Source organism: Capricornis sumatraensis, chromosome 1 (genome assembly GCF_032405125.1).
Source record: "Capricornis sumatraensis isolate serow.1 chromosome 1, serow.2, whole genome shotgun sequence".
In the NCBI taxonomy this organism is placed as follows: Eukaryota; Metazoa; Chordata; class Mammalia; order Artiodactyla; family Bovidae; genus Capricornis; species Capricornis sumatraensis.
The window spans coordinates 23,868,139-23,891,148 of NC_091069.1; the positions used below are offsets into that span (position 1 = coordinate 23,868,139).

General features: G+C 40.3%; 1 protein-coding gene across 1 annotated transcript in view; it reads right to left on the reverse strand.

Moving 5' to 3' along the window:
• Positions 1 to 18,227, reverse strand: part of NBAS (NBAS subunit of NRZ tethering complex) — a 335,202-nt gene extending 316,975 nt beyond the window's left edge. The window contains exons 1-6 of the mRNA XM_068975288.1: positions 18,111 to 18,227; positions 15,953 to 16,007; positions 14,263 to 14,299; positions 11,670 to 11,747; positions 11,275 to 11,322; positions 6,440 to 6,483 (exon numbers count right to left, since the gene is read on the reverse strand). Coding sequence (XP_068831389.1) covers positions 6,440 to 6,483; positions 11,275 to 11,322; positions 11,670 to 11,747; positions 14,263 to 14,299; positions 15,953 to 16,007; positions 18,111 to 18,227 — 379 coding nt within the window. The remainder of the gene's footprint in view (positions 1 to 6,439; positions 6,484 to 11,274; positions 11,323 to 11,669; positions 11,748 to 14,262; positions 14,300 to 15,952; positions 16,008 to 18,110) is intronic.
• Positions 18,228 to 23,010: the final 4,783 nt, after the last annotated feature.

The window sequence follows — 23,010 nt, forward strand, 5'->3', positions numbered from 1 at the left end:
TATCTGCACAGAGGCCTACTGAATGTTCTACCTTGCTGCTGAAATCAAGTACAACACTGGGGTACTTACTGCTCAGAGATCCAATACATGGGCATTTTCTGCATAATTTGGGTAGTTGGGAGACCTATGTCCCAACACAGGAAGTTATCCAGTAAAAAAAAAAAAAAAAATTAAAAAGATACTTCAGGAAATTCTTCTTGAACTTCAACCTAGATGACTTAAACAATCTTTAAATGAAGAAAATAGATTATAAAACTTTTACTTTCATAGAATATATCTACAGTAAAAATACTTAGAGAAAAAAACATCTGAAAGAACAGATCATGAAATGTTAGTCTTACTTATCTCTGGATGATGTGCTTATCTTTATTTTCTACTTTTTGCTCATTCTTAGTTTCTAAAACTTGTACTGAGAATGTGTACTGTTTTGTCAATACGAAAAAAATTATTAAAATTCATGAAAACAAATTTAAAAAGCTATATAAGCTGAGGCTCCTGAATCACACAATTCAAAAGAAAAATGTTTCATTTCAAAACCAGGGTGCTTCAAACGGTCTATGCTTCCCAACGTTTTTCCTATTAAGACACACATACACTATCGTGTTTGAATGGCACTGGTGGCTCAGTGGTAAAAAGAATCCGCCTGTCCATGCAGAAGACACAGGTTCGCTCCCTGGGTTGGGAAGATCCCCTGGAGAAAGGAATGGCAAACCCACTCCAGTATTCTTGCCTGGGAAATGCCATGGACAGAGGAGCTGGAGGGCTACAGTCCATGGGGGCCACAAAGAGTAAGATACGACTTAGCAGCTAAACAACAACAGCATGGCACCTATGGGTAAGTAGATGAGGCTGCTGGAAATTGGAGGCAACCAGCCTGAGCTTGTGCTGTCAGAGGGCCACCAGGCCACTGGGCAATTGATGGGATCTCAGCCCACATACATCTAGGCAAGCTGCTGCTCAGGAAGCTCTGGGTTATGGTATCTCAAACTCAGAAACATGAGAAAAATCTCCTGATTAACATAGGATAGCTATAAAAATGTCTAATTCCATGTGCTATTTTTAAGTCTTTATTCAAGATAGAGAAGATGAAATTACTATTTATGTCCTGGCCAACACAGCCAAAACAAGTTGCAATCCACATTTAAAACATCCTCAAATAGCATATATTTTATCAAACAATAACTGAAAAATATTGAAGTGGAACCAAATAGCTCCTATTTCAGTCTGCAGACTCTACTGTGAGTTTCAGAAATGCGGTAACAACAATCTGGCTCCTTCTCTCCAGGCATACACAGGAAACATCATTTGGCAGATGAGAGTTATGCCCATAAAGATGAGTTAGATGATAAGCAAATGATCATTACCTCACATTATATGAAATGGAAAGAAGCCATTAATGCAGCATTAAAGTCATAAATTCACACATTCAGAAGCCAACAAAATAAAACATTAGTTCTCAAAGCATTATTATCTCATTCATGCTGCCACAGTAACTGTATGCAGTAGAGTGAAAAGTGAAAGTCGCTTAGTAATGTCCGACTCTTTGCGACCCCACAGACTACATGGAATTCTCCCAGGCCAGAATACTGGAGTGGATACCCTTTCCCTTCTCCAGGGAATCTTCCCAACCCAGAGATTAAACCCAGGTCTCCCTCATTGCAGGCAGATTCTTTACCAGCTAAGCCACCAGGTACCAGCCCATACACAGTAAAAGCTCTAACAAATGTTACAAGTTGTCTGAAATACAGAAGGGCTATCTTCCCATTTTCATGTTAACTCACAGATTTCTTGGTTTACTTATGGACTCAGAGCAGGGTCTAGTGTCAAAGCTCAAAGGGGCCCTGAGTGTCTAGATCACTCCTAGATGCTGAGCACACTTCTCAGAAGCCCACCACACGGTCCCCAAGCCCCAACGCAACAAGAGGCAATCACCGGGGAAAAGGTAACTGAATATCCCCAACTATTCTAGGAACTTCTTGATCCTTATACTTTATTTACTCCAAACGTGGTATGCTGGTGAAAAACCTATACAAAGCAAATTGAGAAAAACTTGGAACCCCGAAGTTTTAGAAAGTCACAAAAACTACTCGCCTTCTATTATTCTCAGAAAGAAACTAAGTAAACATGGCTTCTTATCTATCCTTATAGTTCTAATTGTGGTATGTATACACACTTGTATACAAAAGGAATAAAAAACATGAGTATTGGAGAAGGAAATGGCAACCCACTCCAGTATTCTTGCGTGGAAAATCTCAAGGACAGATGAGCCTGGTGGGCTAGTCTATGGCACTGCAGAGTCGTACACAACTTAGCAACTGAACAACGACACACAATCAGGCAGATTGTGATTTGGGGAAATAGTTCTTGATGGAAATGTGACATAAAATGAAGAGTGAAGTGATCTAGCAATATGGAAAACAGAGTTTTGTAAGAAAGTAACATCTGTGTATAGAATAATAATTTCAAATATTCAAACAATAAAGTCCAAGGCTAAAGAAAAAAAAAAAACACGAGTATTATAATTACCCACAAACTTATATATAATATATAATTAATTTTTATATTGTATATTTATAATTATATATTTATATATTTATTATATATATAAATATATTTCATATAAATTATACAAAATATATAATATGTGTATAATATATATGAAATACATACATACATGTGTGTATGTACATACACACACATACACACACATGAACTTATAAAATTAACCTACAAGAAACAAGGAAATACACTATGTTCATAGATTCCTTTACAAAATCATTTTAGCAGCTATCAAATACCATTATCCACTTGATATGGCCAAAAGCTGTGTGCCTACTATGTGTTAGACACCAGGCTAGGCACTAAGAATGAAAAAAAAAAAAAACCAAGTTCAGTAACAGAAAAACCCTGCCTTCAATCTAATTAGGAATCACACAAGCAAGCCAACAATTGAAAAAGGAAAGGAAATTAGGCTAAGTGCAATGATACAGGTACAAAAAGTCCTACAGAAACATTAAGAAAAAAATGCACAAAACATGAGAAAGAGGCCAAGGAAAAAAACGTTGCCCCAAAAAGCTGATGTCTGAACTAAAACATGAGAGCTAATTAATTAAATAGAACGGTGGATGCATCTAGACTAACGGAACCATCGCCACCACGGTATAAAGAGCACAATGGGCTCGAAACTGCAAGCTACTAGACACCAGACCACGGGACACATGACAGGGCCATCTCACAGGACAGACAGGCAGACTAGAGCTAGTCTTATTTCCTGAACTAGAAAATGAGAACTGCATTCTACAGTCAACGGAGCACAAGTGAAAGGTCTTAAGCACATCTTACAGTACTAGTCACAATAGCAATAGCTTAATGTCCCCTAAGGACTCAGCATGTCAGACATTATTCTAAGAGATGTGTGTGCGTGTGTGTGTGTGTGTATATACATACATATATAGGCTCACATCATTTCCCCACAACCCCTTGTACAGGTTTGAGCCTGTATTACAGATCACTGAGGCTCAGAGACATAAAGTATCAATAACATGTCCAAGGTTAGTATCTAGAAAGCAGCAGAGCCAGACTTAAAGGGAACCTTGATAGAATTCTCATTGAAGAATGATCAATTTGACAAGCAGTGTAAAGTATGGATTAGTGAAGGGCATATAGAAGAAAACCTGGTTAGGAGACTGTTGCAAGAAACCAAATCAAAAAAACATTATGAGCCTGAACTAGGGCTGAGACAGATGACGTGCACAAGCAGCAAGCAAGCGTCATTTAAAAACATTCTAGGGACCTGGTGAAATTAAGATGAGTCTTCTCCATTGCATCACTCAGTATAAGCGCGATGAATTATTTCTCTCTCTCCCCCACGATGGGCCATAAATCCTTAAATCTAGGTAACCTGTATCTTATTCCTTGTTGTATACACAGTGCCTAGGATAATAGTGCCTGGTATGGTGGCAACGAAATAAATCTTTGTCAAGGAAAGAAAGAAGGGAGGGAAGGTAAAAGAAGAGAAAATGCCTCATTTTTGCCTTGGTACAGATGAGAGTACCACTGACCAGGGTACTGAGGGAACGGGCTACTCCAGGTAACAGAATGGAAGGGACAGATTTCAAGAAGCGGAGGTGAATTGATATAAATATGTAGGAAGTTTCACATTTGCTCTTAAGTGACAATACACACTGTGTAAAGCTAACTCCGTAACAACTCTATTTATTAGTTGATCCATTAGTAGACAGTCCATGGGGTCCAAAGTGTTGGACATGACTGAACACAAAGCACAGACATGGAATTGGGGCTTCCCTGGTGTTTCAGATGGTAAAGAATCCACCTGCAATGCAGGAAACCCAGGTTCGATCCCTGGATCAGGAGGGTTCCCTGGAGAAAAGAATGGCAACCCACTCTGGTATTACTTGTCTGCAGAATTCCACCGACAGAGCCTGGCGGGCTACCGACCATCAGGTCACAGAGTCCAACACGACGAAGCAACTAACACACACGCATACATGAAATTGTACAAGAATAATAATTCTAACATACTAATATAATTAATATAACCATTAACATGGGACTCAAAACATTTTTAAAACATTTGATTTTTACATCTGAACAGCTGATAATGAGAAGGAAACTGGCCCTAGGCCACCAATGGTGCATTTGACCACGAGCTTAAGCCCAGCCAGGGGAATCCTCTGTCTTCCCACCATTCCATAGATTTCAAAACTATCAGTGCCTCCCTTCTCCTGGCTCTTTCATTGCCGATTATTTTAATCTAATGCTGTTTTTTAATTTTAAAAAAATTATTAAAAAGCAGAGACATTACTTTGCCAACAAAGATCCATCTAGTCAAGGCTATGGTTTTTCCAGTAGTCATGTATGGATGTGAGAGTTGAACTACAAAGAAAGCTGAGAGAGACGAAGAATTGATGCTTTTGAACTATGGTGTTGGAGAAGACTCTGGAGAGTCCCTTGGAATGCAAGGAGATCCAAGCAGCCCATTCTAAAGGAGATCAGTCCTGGGTGTTCATCGGAAGGACTGATGCTGAAGCTGAAACTCCAATACTCTGGCCACCAGATGCAAAGAGCTGACTCACTGGAAAAGACCCTGATGCTGGGAAAAATTGAAAGCAGGAGGAGAAGGGGACGACAGAGGATGAGATGGTTGGATGGCATCACCGACTCAATGGACAGGAGTTTGAGTAAGCTCCGAGAGTTGGTGATGGACAGGGAGGCCTGGTGTGCTGCAGTCCATGGGGTCGCAAAGAGTTGGACACAACTGAGCGACTGAACTGAAGTGAATGCTGCTTTAAGGTAAAATATGTATACCTTGTTCTTCCAAGCAAATGGGGAAAAGGGCATGTGAAGCACTAAACACAGTGTCTGGCACACAGTAAGGACACAAGTGGTTGTCATCACCCGTGACCATGACTATCATCATCACGATTCCGACAACCTCTCCACTGTTAAAAGTAACACAAGGTCAGACAAATGTAAGTGGAGGTCCTGTAAATAAAACATAATAGATGCATTTATGTAACAGCGCATACACTTACTTGTTTTCTTCCAAACCTAAGCCTTTTCACACATAGCTCTCATAGATCAAAACACTCTCCCTGCCTTCTCCTACCTTCTACTCATTCTTAAGCTTCCTCTCCAAAAGTCACTTTTTCTGAACAATCTCCTCTCACACTCTTGGTTAAACTCTCACTCTGCTCTGTATTTTTCCTTCAGATTTATCAAAATCTGTAAGAATATATCTGAACATGCCTTGCGAAGGGCTTCCCAGGCGGCACTAGCAGTAAAGAATCCACCTGCCAGTGCAGAAACTGCAAGAGACACGGGTTCGATCCCTGGGTCAGGAAGATCCCCTGGAGAAGGAAACGGCAACCCGCTATGTATTCTTGCCTGGAAAATCCCATGGGCAGAGAAGCCTGGAGGGCTACAGTCCCTGGGGTCGCAAAAGAGTCAGATGCAACTGATCACACACACACATGCCTCAAGAGGTAAAGGCTGATGCATTTTTGCTCATGATCAAACCCCTCAAACCCAGCAAGATGTCATATATATACACAAATGATACTCAGTAAATTTCTGCTGAATCGTGTATCAAAGAATGATCAAATCCCAGACTATTTACTAGTTTATATCTGACCAACTCTGGACATACCTAGAAATGATTTTCTGCATTCAATTCAAAACAAAAGAGTACAGACACTTACAAGAACATTATTAAAACTGGCTAAGAGTTTTGTAGAACATGTCAATTTCATATCTCTCCAAAATTCACATCTTAAAACAGAAATCGGTTAAGATGTGTTAAAATTATTTTAATAAATTCATAATCATCCTTGCCAATAAATAGCATCTATTCTGATTTTTAAGAAATATTGTTGTAAATTTGAATTTCTCATTTTTTGAATATTCTGGAAACTCTTACCTTGACATTTCCCAATAATAGATGTAAAATCATCTTTTGCAGACCTGCAAAAGACATATGTAAAATTAAGACAACAGTTTTGCCATAACAATACTGTGTAGTACTACTATAAGACACCACAGACCAGACAACTTCTCTAGACAACATTAATGTTTAATGACATTCCTTCCCTCATACAGATAGGTTCTGTGCCACAAATGAGACACTTTCATTGGTAACAATGTTTTCTTTCAACCTTATTTCACTAGGTACATAGCTACAGTAAGAATACAGCAATACAAGCATTAAGTGATTTTAAGCACAGCCTTTTAATACCATAGAGATGTCTGAACCCTAGACCCAAAGGCTCTGATTTAGTAAATCTGGGATGGGGCCCAAGCAAAAGTATTTTTTTTAAGTTCCACAAATGGATCCTGGTTAGCTTCCCTGGTGGCTCAGAGGGTAAAGCATCTGCCTGCAATGTGGGAGACCCAGGTTCAATCCCTGGGTTGGGAAGCTGGAGAAGGAAATGACAACCCACTCCAGTATTCTTGCCTGGAAAATCCCATGGTCAGAGGAGCCTGGCAGGCTACAGACAGTCCATAGGACTGCTTAAGAACCACTAATGAGTATCATATCACAGATTTTAATCAGGGGAAAAACTCTTGTTTTCATAAGTCAAAAAGCTTTAACAAGTGACCATATTCATATATATTTTATATATATAAATGACCTACTCGATATCTGTATTCTTGAAATATATACCAAATTAGCCTAATTATTATATCTTCAAAAATGAAAACTGTTAAACCTTCTAGAAAAGAATTTATAAGCAATTATCCAAAACTTTAACATCCATGGTATTTGATCTAGCAATTTAATTTCTATAAAGTTATCTCTGGGAAATAACTACAGATATACACAGATAAAGGCAGTTAATGCAGTCTTATTTACGAAAAAGAAAAATACAGCCAGTATAAAGAGATTAATTATTAAAATTTGCTACATATACTCTATGAAATATTATGTAATTATTGTATGTGACATGAAAAGATGCTAACAATGTATTAATTTACAGAAGATAAAGAAAAAGGTATCAAATAGACTGCAGAGTATCATTCTACTAAATATACACATAGTTTCTACACACACAAATTTCAAAGAACATACATCAAAATGTTAATAGTAGACAACTTTTGGACCATAAAATGTGCTGTTCTTTCATAAATACTTAACTGTATTTTCTAACATTTGTAAAATAAGCGTTACCTTTAAAACAAATTTTAAAGACTAAGATTTTTAGCCATTTATTAAATTATATTAACAAAATCCAGCTACAATTATGGAAATAAATTTCCTCAAGAAATTAAGACTATACACCCTCCACATGGTCTAGAACAAAAAAGAAATGACCTCACAAGTGAATCTGACTTAATGTCAGCTCTTGTAACCTGGACAAAATATTCAACATGATTTCATTTTTGCTTTCACTAAACAGGATAAGTAACCGCAACTTCAGAGTTCAGAGAAGATTAAATCAGACATCACATATAAATTACCACGAACTAGACCAGGTGGCGCTAACAGTAAAGAACCTGCCTGCCAGTGCAGGAGATACCAGAAACCGGGGTTTAAAAATCTGGGTCGGGAAGATCCCCTGGAGAAGGAAATGACAACCCACTCCAGTATTCTTGCCTGGGAAATCCCATGGACAGAGGAGTCTGATGGGATACACTCTACAGGGTCACAGAGAGCTGGGCACAACTGAAGTGACTTAGCACACAGAGTGAAGTAATACAATCACAAATAATAGTTTGTTCTTTTTGCTGGAAAAGGGGAGCAAGGGAGGGGAGACAAATCTGTTTTGTCAAAACGTCACAGAATATATTCACTTAAGATACTTGAGCAAATTGGGAGGAGGGGAGGCAAGGGTGCCTTTTTTATGAGTCCCTTATTCTAATGCTTTTTACTATGTTTCATGAAAGTTTCTAATCAGTTCCCATATTTATAACAGCCCATAATCTTAAGAAAATATCACTTCAATACTTAGGAAAAGAGGAAGTATGTATTAAACACTTATAGTCCATAACCATCAAATGACAAGTAACAATTCACAAACTGTTTTTCACCCATGTCAACTCCACACATAAGCAGGTTAAGTGTCATAGTAGAGCATGCGATTGAGGCCTTTGCCACTCACTTCAAAACTGAAGATGAGGGCCAGCAGCCTAGCCCTGCACTGCCAATAGCAGAGCTGTCTCCCCAACTATAGCGTTTCAGCTTTGCATGTTTTCCACTAAAACTATCTCCTGTTTATAACCGCTTCCTAATATCGAATAACAACCCCAGACACTATAATTATCCTTCATATTCTAATTCAATCTACAAATATTTACTGAATACTGAGTGCCGACTGCTATTACTACTGGAGTCAATCTTAGATTGCATGTGCTCCTCACTGTGGTAGAGAAGACACAAATGAGCAGTGAGAATAAACATCTTACAAATTCAGGCACAGCCACTAGTCACAGGATCCACCTTGCCCTTTTTCTTTGCTGACCACCCCACTTTGCTTAAAGACATTTCCTCTCAGGTTACTGCAAAGTAAGTGTGGGTGTCTATCTGCGACAAAAGCAACTGAATGCCAACGTGAACAAGAGAGTAGGCTCTGCCCCATAATATCCTCTCCGGAATCTGCTTCCCCATCCCACTTGCTGACAGACCAGGCCACTAAAACATAAACTAAGCACCTATTACATCCAAGGAAATATACAAGTGCAAGGGGAAAAAAAAAAAAAAGAAAACAGTCCATGCCTCCAAGGAACACACAGTATAAAGGAGCCGAGACTTCAGATCCCATTCACTGGAGTTTTAAACAAATGCCACCCCCCTTGGAGGAGTGCAAAGCAGAGGCCATAAATATACTGGGGGAAACCCACGTGTAAACATATTGGCATAGATGGCTAAAAGGCATGACCAAGAGGTAGTACAAATTTGTAGTCAAGAGCATGAACACTGAAGCTAGGAGAGCTGATTTCAAATCCCTGAGCAAGTTATTTCACCATACTGTGCCAGAGCCCTCATTTCTAAAATAGAGAGAAAGGACTTCTGCAAGGATTGAGCTAACATGCGTAAAACACCTACAACAGTGCCCAACACCATTAGCATTACCTTTTTATCATTAATGTGTTGATTATTATAGGACCATCAAGGATTGATACCCAACCAATAAAGGGAAGGGGATCCAATGGGAATAAGTCCCTGAAAGGTTTTCTCATATACTGCCTCTTGGCCCCAAAAGTCTTTAAATATACCAAGTTACAAAACTCTTGCAAATTACAGACCAGACGAATAAGATCTTGACGACCATCACGTCTGTTGCCCAGAAATCTTCCCTCACTGCTTAGTCTCAAATGCATGAGCAGACTCCTACAGAGCTGGCCTATGTATATGTTTTATAAATATTACTGTACATGCTAACAATCCAGTAGCAAATCCTCTTACAAAAGCAAATACTTTTTTTCTTTTCATCACAATTTTTAGTAACAAGTTCCAGAAACCTTTAGTCAAAATCTCCTTCACAAGCCTAAGCATCAATCCTTTGCCACATGTGTATTCCAGTCCTACCAACTAAAACCATTCCATTAACGTCTCCATTTTGTGAGGGGGAAAAAAAGATGGCAATTTTGACTACTATCTGCTGTTCATAAAGAAGTCACACGATATACACATTTCTCTAAGAGAAACACTTCACATCACTGCAGCAAATGGAGAAGGAAGTACCAGCCCATCCCTATGAACAATTATCAGCTAAAATACCGTGCCCCCGAGGCTCACTCTTGCTGTTAGAGAAGAGGGCCCTGCCTATCAAAGCCATGTGGAATGAAGAGTGAAGTTCTGAAAAGCAGTCATTATTGCCAATCATCTCTGTCCTGATGGTTTTAAGACTGATCACAGAGGCTCAAGATCTGAAGTCAGAGCCCCAACGGGAGCTAACCCTCCATCTACTCCCCTAAAAGTTATCCAAAGCTAATTCCAGTTCAGTTTGGATAAATGAAAGAAGAAATTTTGCAAAGAGAAACAGTGTGCTAAAAACTGAATGCTTATTAAAACGAGTTTCAGTCCACAATAAAGTAGCAGAAAAAACTTCTGACTGGTATCCAGGCAGCCTGAAATTTCCACCTCAGTTGCTTATATTTTGAGACTCAAGACTTGGGGCTTTCCTGGAGATAGGAGTGGCCCCCAGATTTAGAGGTAAAATATGTTTAGTCTGCTGTTGACAATTTCCTGAGAGCATAAACTAGTTTTCCTAAATTAGTTGCCAATGTTGCTATTTCTTTCACAATTAATATACTACTTAAAAATAAAGTGCATGAGAAGCCCAGCTCAGAGAAGTCTTCTAGATGTGAATGTAATACCACTGATGTTTCAGGAGGACAGAGTATCAGTGGTCTCTAGTAACACTAAGCCTTAGTGTTCTGCAGGCCGGTGTTCCATCCACAGCTTTATCCCAACAGAGTAAAGCTGTCTCGATTGCTTTTTCACCTACCTGAACATCTGCTTATCTGACTTAGCAATTAAAGAAGAGTAATTTTCAGAGCTCTGGAATATATGCTTTTGTCTACTGAGAAAGTAAAATTTCTCAGGAGACAGAGTGCTCCAGGGAAGTAGAAGGCATACTCTGAGAACAGTCTTCATCCTTTAATTAGCATAAGTTGGCATTTGACACCTTACAAAACTACATGAGTTAATAAAAAAAATTCCTTTAAATATACTCCCTTTAAAAACCTGAGTTCTCATAAATCAAGTAAATCTTTTCTGAAGGGAACTGCTGAATGAATACAACTGACACTTACCTGATCTCCACACACTGGTCTTGAACAGCAGCCAAGAGTTTCCCATTGCTTTCATGGGGAGAAAGAGAAACAAATCCCTGTATGAGTATCTGTAGCTCTCATTATCGTAGATGGAACCATTTTAAGAAGTTAAAATCATTTTCAAATTTTTTCACATCTTTATCCAATTTGTAACCTTATAATTAGATGCGTATATAGGTACAAAGGCATACAAAATAATTCAATAGAGTTGCATTAATATATTTAAACAATATTAATCATGTGTGACACAGGGAATTTATATACAATAGAAAACCAAGAGAGCAAGCCATAAGGACCCTAAAATTAATAACCATAATGGAATTTAAATGCTAATCCAGGTAGAGAAACATTAGGTGAATTTTATGCATCCTTACCTTGCAAGTACCAAATGCCAGTTTATCTGTTTATTAACCAAGCGAACCAGTCCATCAGGGAGCAAGAAAGGCGCAGGGCTGAAACCATAACACATTAGCTAATTAAAAAATCTAATCATGAAAACCACATCTAGTAGGTAAATATTATAAACAGCAGATCTATAGTGAACAAGAGGGATTTTTTTCCATTAGAATATAAACACAGAATATTGGCAAACTCAAAACTGAAAGTAACTAATTCGATATCTGAAACTTGACCACATACATTTCTCCATTACCAAAAAAAAACCCTGGTTATGTGGTCAATGATATGTTTTTTCTAAGGAAAAGATATTTGAAGGTGCCAGTAACAGCAGAGTCAGCTTATAAGAAACACTTCCTGCAACGCATACCCAGAAACACAGGCTCCAACTCCAACAAAAACAAACTCTAGCACACAGCTAAACTCACAGAGAGAAACAGAAATCTCCTAAGAAATACAAATGCAAAGAGAACAAAGTTGGAAATGGGCACAGGACAAAGAGAGGAACAGAACTGAAAACAGAGAGTGAACACCTGCGAGGGGCCACAGGAAGGACACAAGCGGGAGGTGAAGACCCCCGCAGAGACCAGGACCCTCAAAAGACTGTGCCATCAGTGCAAGGGGAACAAGCCAAACATCACCAGGAACCCAGGGAGACCTTCAAGAATCTCATCTCTGCAAGGAATTCTGATCTGGGGGGGGGGATGGGAATGAAACTTCCTAATGAAAAAACAAAACCCCAAGTCTTTATGACATGCAAGACTGGACGGTGATTTCACTTTACTCACATGCTGCAAGGTTCCCAAGCATAAGCTCACAATAGCATCATTTAGAAAAGATACAAGGAAATGATCCACCACAGGTGAATCAGGAGATCAGACAAATCAGAGGAGTAACACATGAAGAAAATCAAGAAAATAAGTGGGAAAGAAAAAATAATTCGACGGGAGGAAGAGAAACAGGAAAAAAGAAAAAAACATGGAAATTAGAAAACACAACATAGGATAAACAATATTTGTAATTTACATCCAGTATATTTATGTTCATTTTTTAAGACAAAACAATTAATGCCATGAGGTACTTAATATAATCTAAAAGATATGAAACATGCCTGTGGTACAATCAACAGGAGAATGATAATTTCCTCTGGAGGGGAAGAAGACAGGCAAAGGTCGGGGTGAGGAGGAGTGGACTTGAGCTCTAACATGTTGCATAAAAATTAAAACAGCGCCATCTGAAGCACATGTGGTAGAACAGCAACAACTGCTTTAATTCAGATGTGGATATGATCATAACAGATTACATTACTGTCTACAATTTTCAGTCTGTAATATTTCATGATTGAAAGAAAAAAAAAAACCTTGAAAAGGCCACTCAAAACAAATATTGGCTCCAAGAACTTTTAGGTATAATCATCATAAGCTCAAGAGCACAACAACTCAACTACAAGCTTTTTGAAAGAAACATACCACAGAGAAGACTAGATGATCACCCCATGGTCCGCTCAGTCTATACACTGATCAATGTGGCCAGTGCAAGGAAAGGGACTTCTCACGAGAAAGACATCTCCTAACGCCTGAGCCTAAGGCGTTTACTCGCAGGACAAGGCTTGCAACAGAGGGAGCTCTTGCAAGTCCTCCTCCGCAATAAATAACAAAAGAACTTACTGTTCAGGAGCACCCTAAACAGACATCTCTTCTGCCATCCCTAACCAAAGGTTCTCAGCACTAGCAAGTGTAGCCTGGTGAGCCCAGGAAAAACAGCCTACCTCTTACACTCCCCTCCCCACGACCACCCTCTCTCTCTCTCAGTTCTCTATCACATTCCACATCCCCCAAAATAAGATAAAATTCAGTGAGAAATTCAATGCCTGCATACACACACCCACACACACTAAAAGCAGAAAAGCACTGGAGATAACCCTAGGGAAGAGCCAAAGGTTTGTTTTATAGGACTAGAACCCTGTTATCTCTAGAGCTCTTAAGATTAGCTTTCCTCGAGGAAAAAGCAATCTGTGGGAAATAATTCTATAAATCAATTTCTACACATGCATCTAAAACCAAAAACATATCTTTGGTCAGATTAATCATCTCCTTGTTTCCAAAATTAGCACCAGGCCTAAAAACATACTTAACACTCAAAAGATCTAAGAAGTTTCCAAGAACTGAAACCTAAGAGAATCTTCTCTGATGCACAGCAACTGAACACTGACTACAAGAGTTGATACAACAGTAAAAACAAAAAGGTTTTTAAAAAGATAATGCAAGAATAGGTCCATCTGTTCTTGAATGTGTGCATTCAAGATAAGGCTGAGAAAACATTCCGAGAATGCAGAAATGCTCATGAGATTCTCAATAACGACTAAGCGATCGAAAATTAGCCTACATTTACCGAAAGATCTTGTCAGGGTATACCAAATGTTTGACAGGGCTGTTTTATAAACTGGGTTCACCTGAATGTCAGCATCCACATCACAATCTGGGATTCAATTCTGAAAGCTTCAATAATAAATAGGATAATATTGTTTGTACTTGCTGTGCATACCATTTCTTTGATGCGCTGACAACTCACCTGTACCAGATATATTGGCTTAAAAATAATAAACGATCTGTAATAAAAAGAAACAGCAAAGCCAAATATGAATGAGCTACTCTTTGGGAATCATTTTCTATTTTAGATTTACTGACAATAAGTCTAAAGTACACTATAGAGTGAGTCATTACAAAATAAAACATGGAGAATACAACTCTTGACAAAAATAAATATAATCTAATATACACAATAACTCTCACAAGATCATATATTTGTTTATATGTCTCATATATTTGTTTATATGTCTCATATATTTGTTTATATGTGTATATGTCTCAAGTCTGTATTATTCAAAACTTTGTATAACAAGTAAAAGTGGTTTGAGATGCAAAATTTCGCCTAAAAAAGAGGCTTTAATGAAACCATAGAGTAGAAGTCATAGTGATCACCCATGAAAACCAAAGTATCTGGATAAAGATTATGATACCATTTCACACTTTACAGCAAAGACATAAAAATAATAATGCCTAAAATGGGGAAGTCCATGGGAAACAAAATCTTCAGCACACTATTGAAAAGCAATGTTTTATATGACTCCATTTAAAATGTACACATATGTGTGAACCTGTGTACATGTTATGTATGTGACAAAAGCAAAAGGTCTGAAGGATAAGAGATTATTGCCAGGTGGTAAAATGAGGAATTATTTATTCCCATTTGTGGTCTTCTATGTTTCCAAACTTAGTATATTACTTGTATATATTTCCTAAATTTTCAAAATTTCACATTTGATAATAAGAACTGAATATGCTAGTGTGTCTTATAACAGAAGATAAAATTATTATTATATTTTCAAATGTACTGATGAACCTATGTGCAGGGCAGCAATAAAGACACAGAGAACAGAACTGTAGACACAGGGGGTAAGGAGAGGATGGGATGGATGGAAACACATTCACTGCCATATGCAAAACAGCCAGTAGGAATTTGCTGTATGGCTCAGGGAGCTCAAACTGGTGCTCTGGGACAACCTACAGGGGTAGACAGAATGGGGTGACAGGTGGGAGGGAAGTTCAAGAGGCAGGGGACATATGTATACCTATGGCTGATTCCTGTTGATGTATGGCAGACATCAACACAATACCATAACGCAATAATCCTTTAATTAAAAGTAAACTGTAAAAAAATGTGTCTGTATAAACATATGAATACATCCATATGTGTATATATGTATATATATGCACATGCTTACATAGACCTATATAGTTAAGACACATGCATTTTTTTATAAAATAGGTAACATTTATGCTATTAATACTTATTTTAATCAGGCAAATTAATAGTAATTTGTTTAGCAACTGAGTTTACATTAAAACTCAAAAGGACACATTTTCAAATCCCTAAACTTCTTAAAAGAGCACAGTTACAGAATAGGAAAAAATAAGGAAAAAATTATCTGCTAACTATATCACAAATAAATAAGTTATGGTGGTGGTTTAGTCACTAAGTCGTGTCCAGCTCTTGTGACCCCACGGAATGTAACCCACCAGGCTCCTCTGTCCATGAGATTTCCCAGGCAAGATCACTGGAGTGGGTTGCCATTTCCTTCTCCAGGGGATCTTCCCAACCCAGGAATAGAACCTGGATTTCCAGCATTGCAGACTCCTAGGCCACAGGCAGACTCTTTACCAACCAAGCTATAAGGGAAGCCAAAATAAGCTATACTCACCTCTAATTGCTTTTGTGATGATAAAGGATGCACCATGTTTCCGGTTGCCCCTAGGCTGCAAATGAAAAAAAAATCTGAGAATTTTCCACTGATACTTATATAGTAAGCTATATTTCTTTGCTAATACTCAGTACTGGGCACAAGTTACCAGTATCTTTAAAACTACTTATAGATAGAAACAAAACAAGGAGAAGCAGCACAGGAAAGTGAGCATGGCAGAGATACAGGCATTCGTCAGGATGAATTCTGCAAGACAGGACAGGGATTGAGGCTGGAAAATGTTTCTAAATCAAAGCACCAGTGCAAACACAAAAAAAGTCAAGGTCTAAGACCCACACTGGTTGCCAGTTGGCACAGTCTATTTTGGAGGCCTACAGAGGCCTAAAAGGGGTTTTGCTTGTAGAAAAAGTGATCATATGGATCAATAAACTCATGCCCCAAAGCAAATTTATTGAACATTAGCTGCATATTCATAGAGAAACTACTACAAACACCCACACTGATATATAATTTCTATATAAATAGTTCCTTAAGTACAGACCAAACATAGGTTAAACAATACTAGGCACTATAACCTGGAAGATGTCCTAATGGTCACAAAGTGCAGACAGATATGGCTTAAAAGCACAAAAAAAGTTATTTCATTCAACAAACATGAATCCATCATTTACTTTGCAGAAGACAAAATTTGGTTTGGGGAAGGAATATAAACATGAGTCAAATGTAGCTGACTTTCAAGAGCTTGTAGTTCAGTCAAAAATCAATAGAACCAAACGAAAAAAGTGTTATGAGGTTTCAATGTAAGTTGATGCAGTACATATTTCTTTAACCAATTTATAATGTGAAGCATTTCTATAACATTATGTAATTAACCAGTGAGTGCTGAGGTGTGGAAAGGTATCCTATTCAATCAGTGGCAGAAGCAACTTTCCAGCTACGTAAGATACAAAATATCAATTGTTCCACACAAACAGAAACTATGTAAATACTTTTAAAAAATTATGAAAAAAAATAAAAATAAAAATTATGCATGAGGATCTCTGCTAGCCTACAAAATATTCCAAAAGACAGAAACTGCAATGGGAAGGAGGTTAAAGAAAAGCTCATAAACTTTACAGGAGAAGCAGTACTTTCTCCACTAAAGAAACTCAGCAGCAAAAAAAAAAAGAAAGAAACTCAGAAAAGAGATTGTAAATAAGAATTCGTATGGGCTGGAGCCCATGATCCTTAACGAAACTCCTTTCCCACCTTGCTGCATATTCTGATCTTAAAACAGCAACTGGCACACGTTAGGCACTCAGTAAATATGTTTAATAAATGCGGGTTTCTGCTTCTTATCTCCACCCTGTGCCTGAGAGGTCCTTTCTATTGACCTACTGTCCTTTCTATTGCAACTACTGACTCCAAGGTCTAGATTACCAACACCTACGACCCCTCTTCTAACAAAGAACCCAACCCCGGGTCCTCATAAACTTTCACTCCTCAGGGCATTTTGCTCACATCACTATTAAAGTGCATATTACAGCAGGTGATGAAAAAGTTTACTACACTGTCTTCCCTCTAAGGCCGCAAGTACCACCAAACTTATTCACTTCGGAAGCACAGCGCCTCACAGTATCTGGGACACGTACAGACATACACATACACTCATTAATTACTTAAATAACACAGGAACTGACACAACTCGGGTCCAGATAGGAACAAAGGTTTATGCCGCGCTCCATGACAGCCCAGCAGATGCTGAGATGACTGCAGGGTCCTGGAAAATACTCCCACAGCAGGTGAGGAGCAGCCCTGCCGGAGCCGGTCCGGGGAAGGGACTACCGAGGGTCTAGGTGAGGGAAGGACCCCCGAGTCCAACGCTGTGCCTCCCCTCCAAGTAGGGACGGTGAAACAGAACCGGGGTAGTAAAGTACTTGCCTCAGAGCCCGAGGTTTCGCCCCCCGCCCCACCCCGAGAGCCGAATTAGGAGTCCAGGAAGCATGCCAGAAACTCCACCTGGGGGACCCGGACCCCCGTTAGCGCGCGGTGCCGTTGCCAGGACGACCGCACAAGCGGTGGAGCCCGGCTCCATCACCCTACGTGGCTCCGGCTACGTGTCTCTGCCGGGGCAGCGCCGGCACCAAGCTGGCGGCAGCCCTGGCGGGGCCTGGTTCACCTGTACTTCCGTCTCCGGGGGCCACTCGGTGTTGACCAACAAGTCATAGAGTATCGTCTCCTCCTCGCCCTCCGCAGCGCCTGGATTCACGGTCGGCAACGGCTCGGAGGACGCCATATTTGCCCCCACCAAGTGCTGGGGCAGGGCCACTACGGCAAGCCGCGGCGGACAAGCTTCCGCGGCCACGCCGCCTCCGATTCCCGGGGAAAGGGGTGGAGTTAACCCGGGGTGGAAAGGAAATGCTGAGTTGAAACCCTTCTTTGAGTAGGTGGAACAACCTCTCGCTTGTCTTGCGGTACAGCTTACATTCTGGTCTTGGTACGCTCCCTCTTTATTAATTGCATGAGATCAGCCACATCCCAACCTCTCTTACCCCGTCAGCTTCTATAAAACGAAAGTGATAGAACTATCTTCCTGAGATCCTTTCCAAGGCAAACCATTCATCATCACAGGAATCCAAGTCTATGCCCCAACCTCTAACGTGGAAAAAGCTGAAGTTGAAAGGTTCTATGAAGTGAAGTGAAGTCGCTGAGTCGTGTCCGACTCTTTGCGACCCCATGGACTGTAGCCTACCAGGCTCCTCTATCCATGGGATTTTCCAGGCAATAGTCCTGGAGTGGATTGCCATTTCCTTCTCCAGGGGATCTTCCCAACCCAGGGATCAAACCCGGATCTCCCGCATTGTAGACAGACGCTTTACCCTCTGAGCCATTCTATGAAGACCTACAAAGACCTTGGAGGACTAACACCCTGCGTTCTGCCATTTATGTATTCGTTGCCTAACTGATACAAAGAGGGCAAACTGTTTTTTTTTAAATAAACACAGGAAAGCTATCCTATGCAACAGATTAAACGAATGAGAGGTATCACTGGAATTCCCTGGTGGTCCAATGGTTAAGACTCAGGCTTTCACTGCTGTGGGTTCCCAGGGTTCAATCCTTGGTGGCGGAACTAGGTTCCCGCAAGCTGTACAGTGTGGCCAAAAATTTTAAGAAAGAAAGGTATCAGAGAATGAGGCTATCGGAGTTCAGAAAAAGCCAGAGGGTCTAGAGGGGCTTTCTGGAGGAAATGAAGTCTTTACCAGATAAAGCTGGAATCAAGAGCAGAGGGTTTGGGGAGAGCATTTCAAGTAGGGGGAAATGGGATAAGGATAGAAGCAGAAATATCTAGTTGAAAGAGCAAGCACCTGAGTAGAAACCAAGTCAAGAAAGGGCGTAGGGGCAAAAAAGTTGAAATAATAGGTTGAGGACCCACTTGCAGGTCTAGGCTTATTTGTTCATTCATTTAGTCATTCCTTCGTGCAACAAGTGCCTCTCTGAGAAAAGCCCTGCACTGTAAGCAGAGACGCACAACCTGTATAAGTATACAGTGTCCACGTGTCTCACTGTATCTCACTGTTCGCTGAGCCCAGAGTGTGCAGAGCACGAGCCGGGAAGCTGGGAGAAGACACAAAGAGCCATAGTGAAGGAGGAAACAGAATAGGCTCTGTCTTGAAAGCAAGACTCCATCTTGGGCTGGACTGTGGACTTCGAGCTATATGCCCAGTATCTATGGAAACGACATACCAACTGGAAAACCAGGTCCCTGGAAGGAAGAGCCCCAGGGCTCGTACTTAGACTCTCTGTCACCTAAAAGAATACCCTAATTATCTGTGTAACTGAATAGAATCATACATTCTATTATGCTTATTGCGGTATGACCTCAGGCCTACTGATCAGTGTCCACTGTTAACTAGCCAGACTTAAGGCACATGAATCATGGGTTAACTTTGATTGTATCTTTCTTTTTCCTTTGTTCAGACTAGTTTCAGGAAATTTGGGGAGGTGGGTTTGGGCACCTACACTTAGGGTATATGAGGTTTTCACAAAAACTGGTCCTTGGCTAAAAGGAGACTCTGCCTTGGGCCCGCTGGTGTAATAAACTATACTCCACTATCTGCATTGTTCTCTGAGTGAGTTTGTTTCCTGGAACTCATGGCTACAACAATAGGGACTGCAGACATTGTTTATTCACAACAGCAAGGCAGACAAGCTTTACTCTCTAACAGCTGACATAGCAGCAACGATGACTGGGCAACTCAACTCTACTTGACTCTCTCCTACAGGAACTTTTTCAGGTGGTTCTTGTATAGAACCACCAGGATGCGCGTGCGCAGTATCACAAGTGATCCCAGCTATAGGACATGAGTGGAGTGGGTCGAGAGAGTCTGACGACCACCACCTGGCCAATTGCTCTCTCCCTATACCAGGCAATTAGTACTGTATCACATTCAAAACAAACATAAATAATGAAGATTTGTTACAGGAATTATATTGCCTAATATGCATCAAGATGCATTAGGCAGAGATGCAATTAAAAGCCCAGCTGAGAAGTCTAGGGCTCCTTTTCTCCCAAAGTTAGATGACCTCAAAGTAAGTCCTGTATCACCTGCCTGGTCTCGCTTCCTCTCTCATCTCATCTCCTGCTCCCCCACCACCTTCTGAGTCCGCCAGATACACATCGTCTTTAAAGACTTGGCAAGGGATGTTCCCTTTTCCTGGAAGGCTTTCTACAAGATATTTGACTCTCTCTCCCTCATCCCCAAGTTTCTGCTCAAAACGTTTTCTCTCTGAAGCCTGCCCTAACTGCTCATTTTGAATTTGTAGCCACCTTTCCCGAACTCCAACACTGCACATCTCCCTTACCCACTCTACACTGTTTCCTATAACACTTGTCATTACCCAAAATGCTATATAATGTGTATTTTATTACATTTGTTTATTCTCTGTCCCCTTTCACTAAAATGTAGACTCTTCCAGAACACAGGGCTCTACTGTATACCTATAGACGCTAAAATGGAAGAAAGTCAGCTTTCCCCTCGTGTAAGGGAAAACTCAGTTCTTTGCTACAATGTGTTTCTTATCACAGGTGTCTCCTTCACTTCTTACACAAAGTTCTTTGTTTCTGACACTTCCCATCACCAAAGGTGTTGGAGGCTCACAAAACTTGGGCAAAGTTACTTACATTTTCTGTTCAAGTTTATGACAAAAGATACAGGTGAACAGCCTGATGAAGAGATGCATAGGGTGAGGTCTGGGAGGGTCCTCAACACCGGAGCTTCTGTCGCCGTGGAGCTGGGGTGTGTCACTCTCCCAGTGTGGATGACTTCACCAGTCTGGCACTCTCAGAAGCCCCTACTGCTGGGATTTTTATGAAAACTTCCTCACATATGTGTGATCAATGATTAATTCCATTTCCAGCCCCTCTCCCCTCTCTGAAAGATGACAAGGAGCAGACACTAAAATTTAAAGGTTCTAATCATGACTTGAAGAATTTCTTGAAGAACTTTCCACAGTTGTGCTCCACACAGTCAAAGGGTTTGGCATAGTCAATGAGGTAGAAGTAAATGTTTTTCCGGAACTCTTGCTTTTTCTTCAAGAGATGAGAATACCAGACCACCTGACCCACCTCCTGAGAAATCTGTATGCAGGTCAAGAAGCAACAGTTAGAACTGAACATGGAACAACAGACTGGTTCAAAATCAGGAAAGGGGTACGTCAAGGCTGCATAGTGTCACCCTGCTTATTTAACTTATATGCAGAGTACATCATGAGAAATGCTGGACTGGATGAAGCACAAGCTGGAATCAAGATTGCAGGGAGAAACATCAATAACCTCAGATATGAAGATGACACCACCCTTATGGCAGAAAGTGAAGAAGAACTAAAGAGCCTCTTGATGAAAGTGAAAGAGGAGAGTGAAAACATTGGCTTAAAACTCAACATTCAGAAAACTAAGATCATGGCATCTGGTCCCATCACTTCGTGGCAAATAGATGGGAAACAGTGGGAATATTCTGGGGGAGCTCCAAAATCACTGCACATGATGACTGCAGCCATGAAATTAAAAAACGCTTGCTCCTTGGAAGAAAAGTTATGACCAACCTAGACAGCATATTAAAAAGCAGAGACATTACTTTGACAACAAATGTCCAGCTAGTCAAAGCTATGGTTTTTCCAGTTGTCATGTATGGATGCGAGAATTGGACTATAAAGAAAGCTGAGTGCCAAAGAAATGATGCTTTTGAACTGTAGTGCTGGAGAAGACTCTTGAGAGTTCCTTGGACAGCAAGGAGAGCCAACCAGTCCATTCTAAAGGAAATCGGTCCTGAATATTTACTGGGAGGACTGATACTGGAGCTGAGATTCCAATACTTTGGCCACCAAATGCGAAAAACTGACTCACTGGGAAAGATTGAAGGCGGGAGGAGAAGGGGACGATGGAGGATGAGATGGTTGGGTGGCATCACCGACTCAATGGACATGAGTTTGAGTAAGCTCCAGGAGTTGGTGATGGACAGGGAGGCTTGGCATGCTGCAGTCCATGGGGTTACAAAGAGTCAGACACGACTGAGTGATGAACCAAACTAAACTGAATCATGATTTGATCTTTCTGGTGACCAGCTGGCATCCAGGAGCCCACTCAGAGTCAACTCATTAGAACAAACGATGTTCCTTGTACTTCTCAGTTAAGAATTTATAAGCGTTTTAGGAGCCCTGCTTGAGGGTTGTAGTCAAAGACAATATTAGAACAAGAGATGCTTCTAGTATCCTTATTACTTAAGAAATTACAAGGGGTTTAGGAGCTCTGAGCCAGGAACGAAGGACAGAGACCATCCTTTTATCTCACAGATCCTATACAAGCATATATATGCATACACATATACATATCCTTGCCAAATCCCCAGAGTGGATAACAATGCCTGGCACAGAGCAGAGGACAGTTATATATTATTTGTTGAAGGAATGAGAAACTTCCCCCCAAGATCCTCTCCTCCCATGGTACTTCTCCTCTCAGCAGCTGTGTCTTTTATCCGATCATCATCTGTAAATACCAGACATCTCTCCTCTCACTCAGGCTG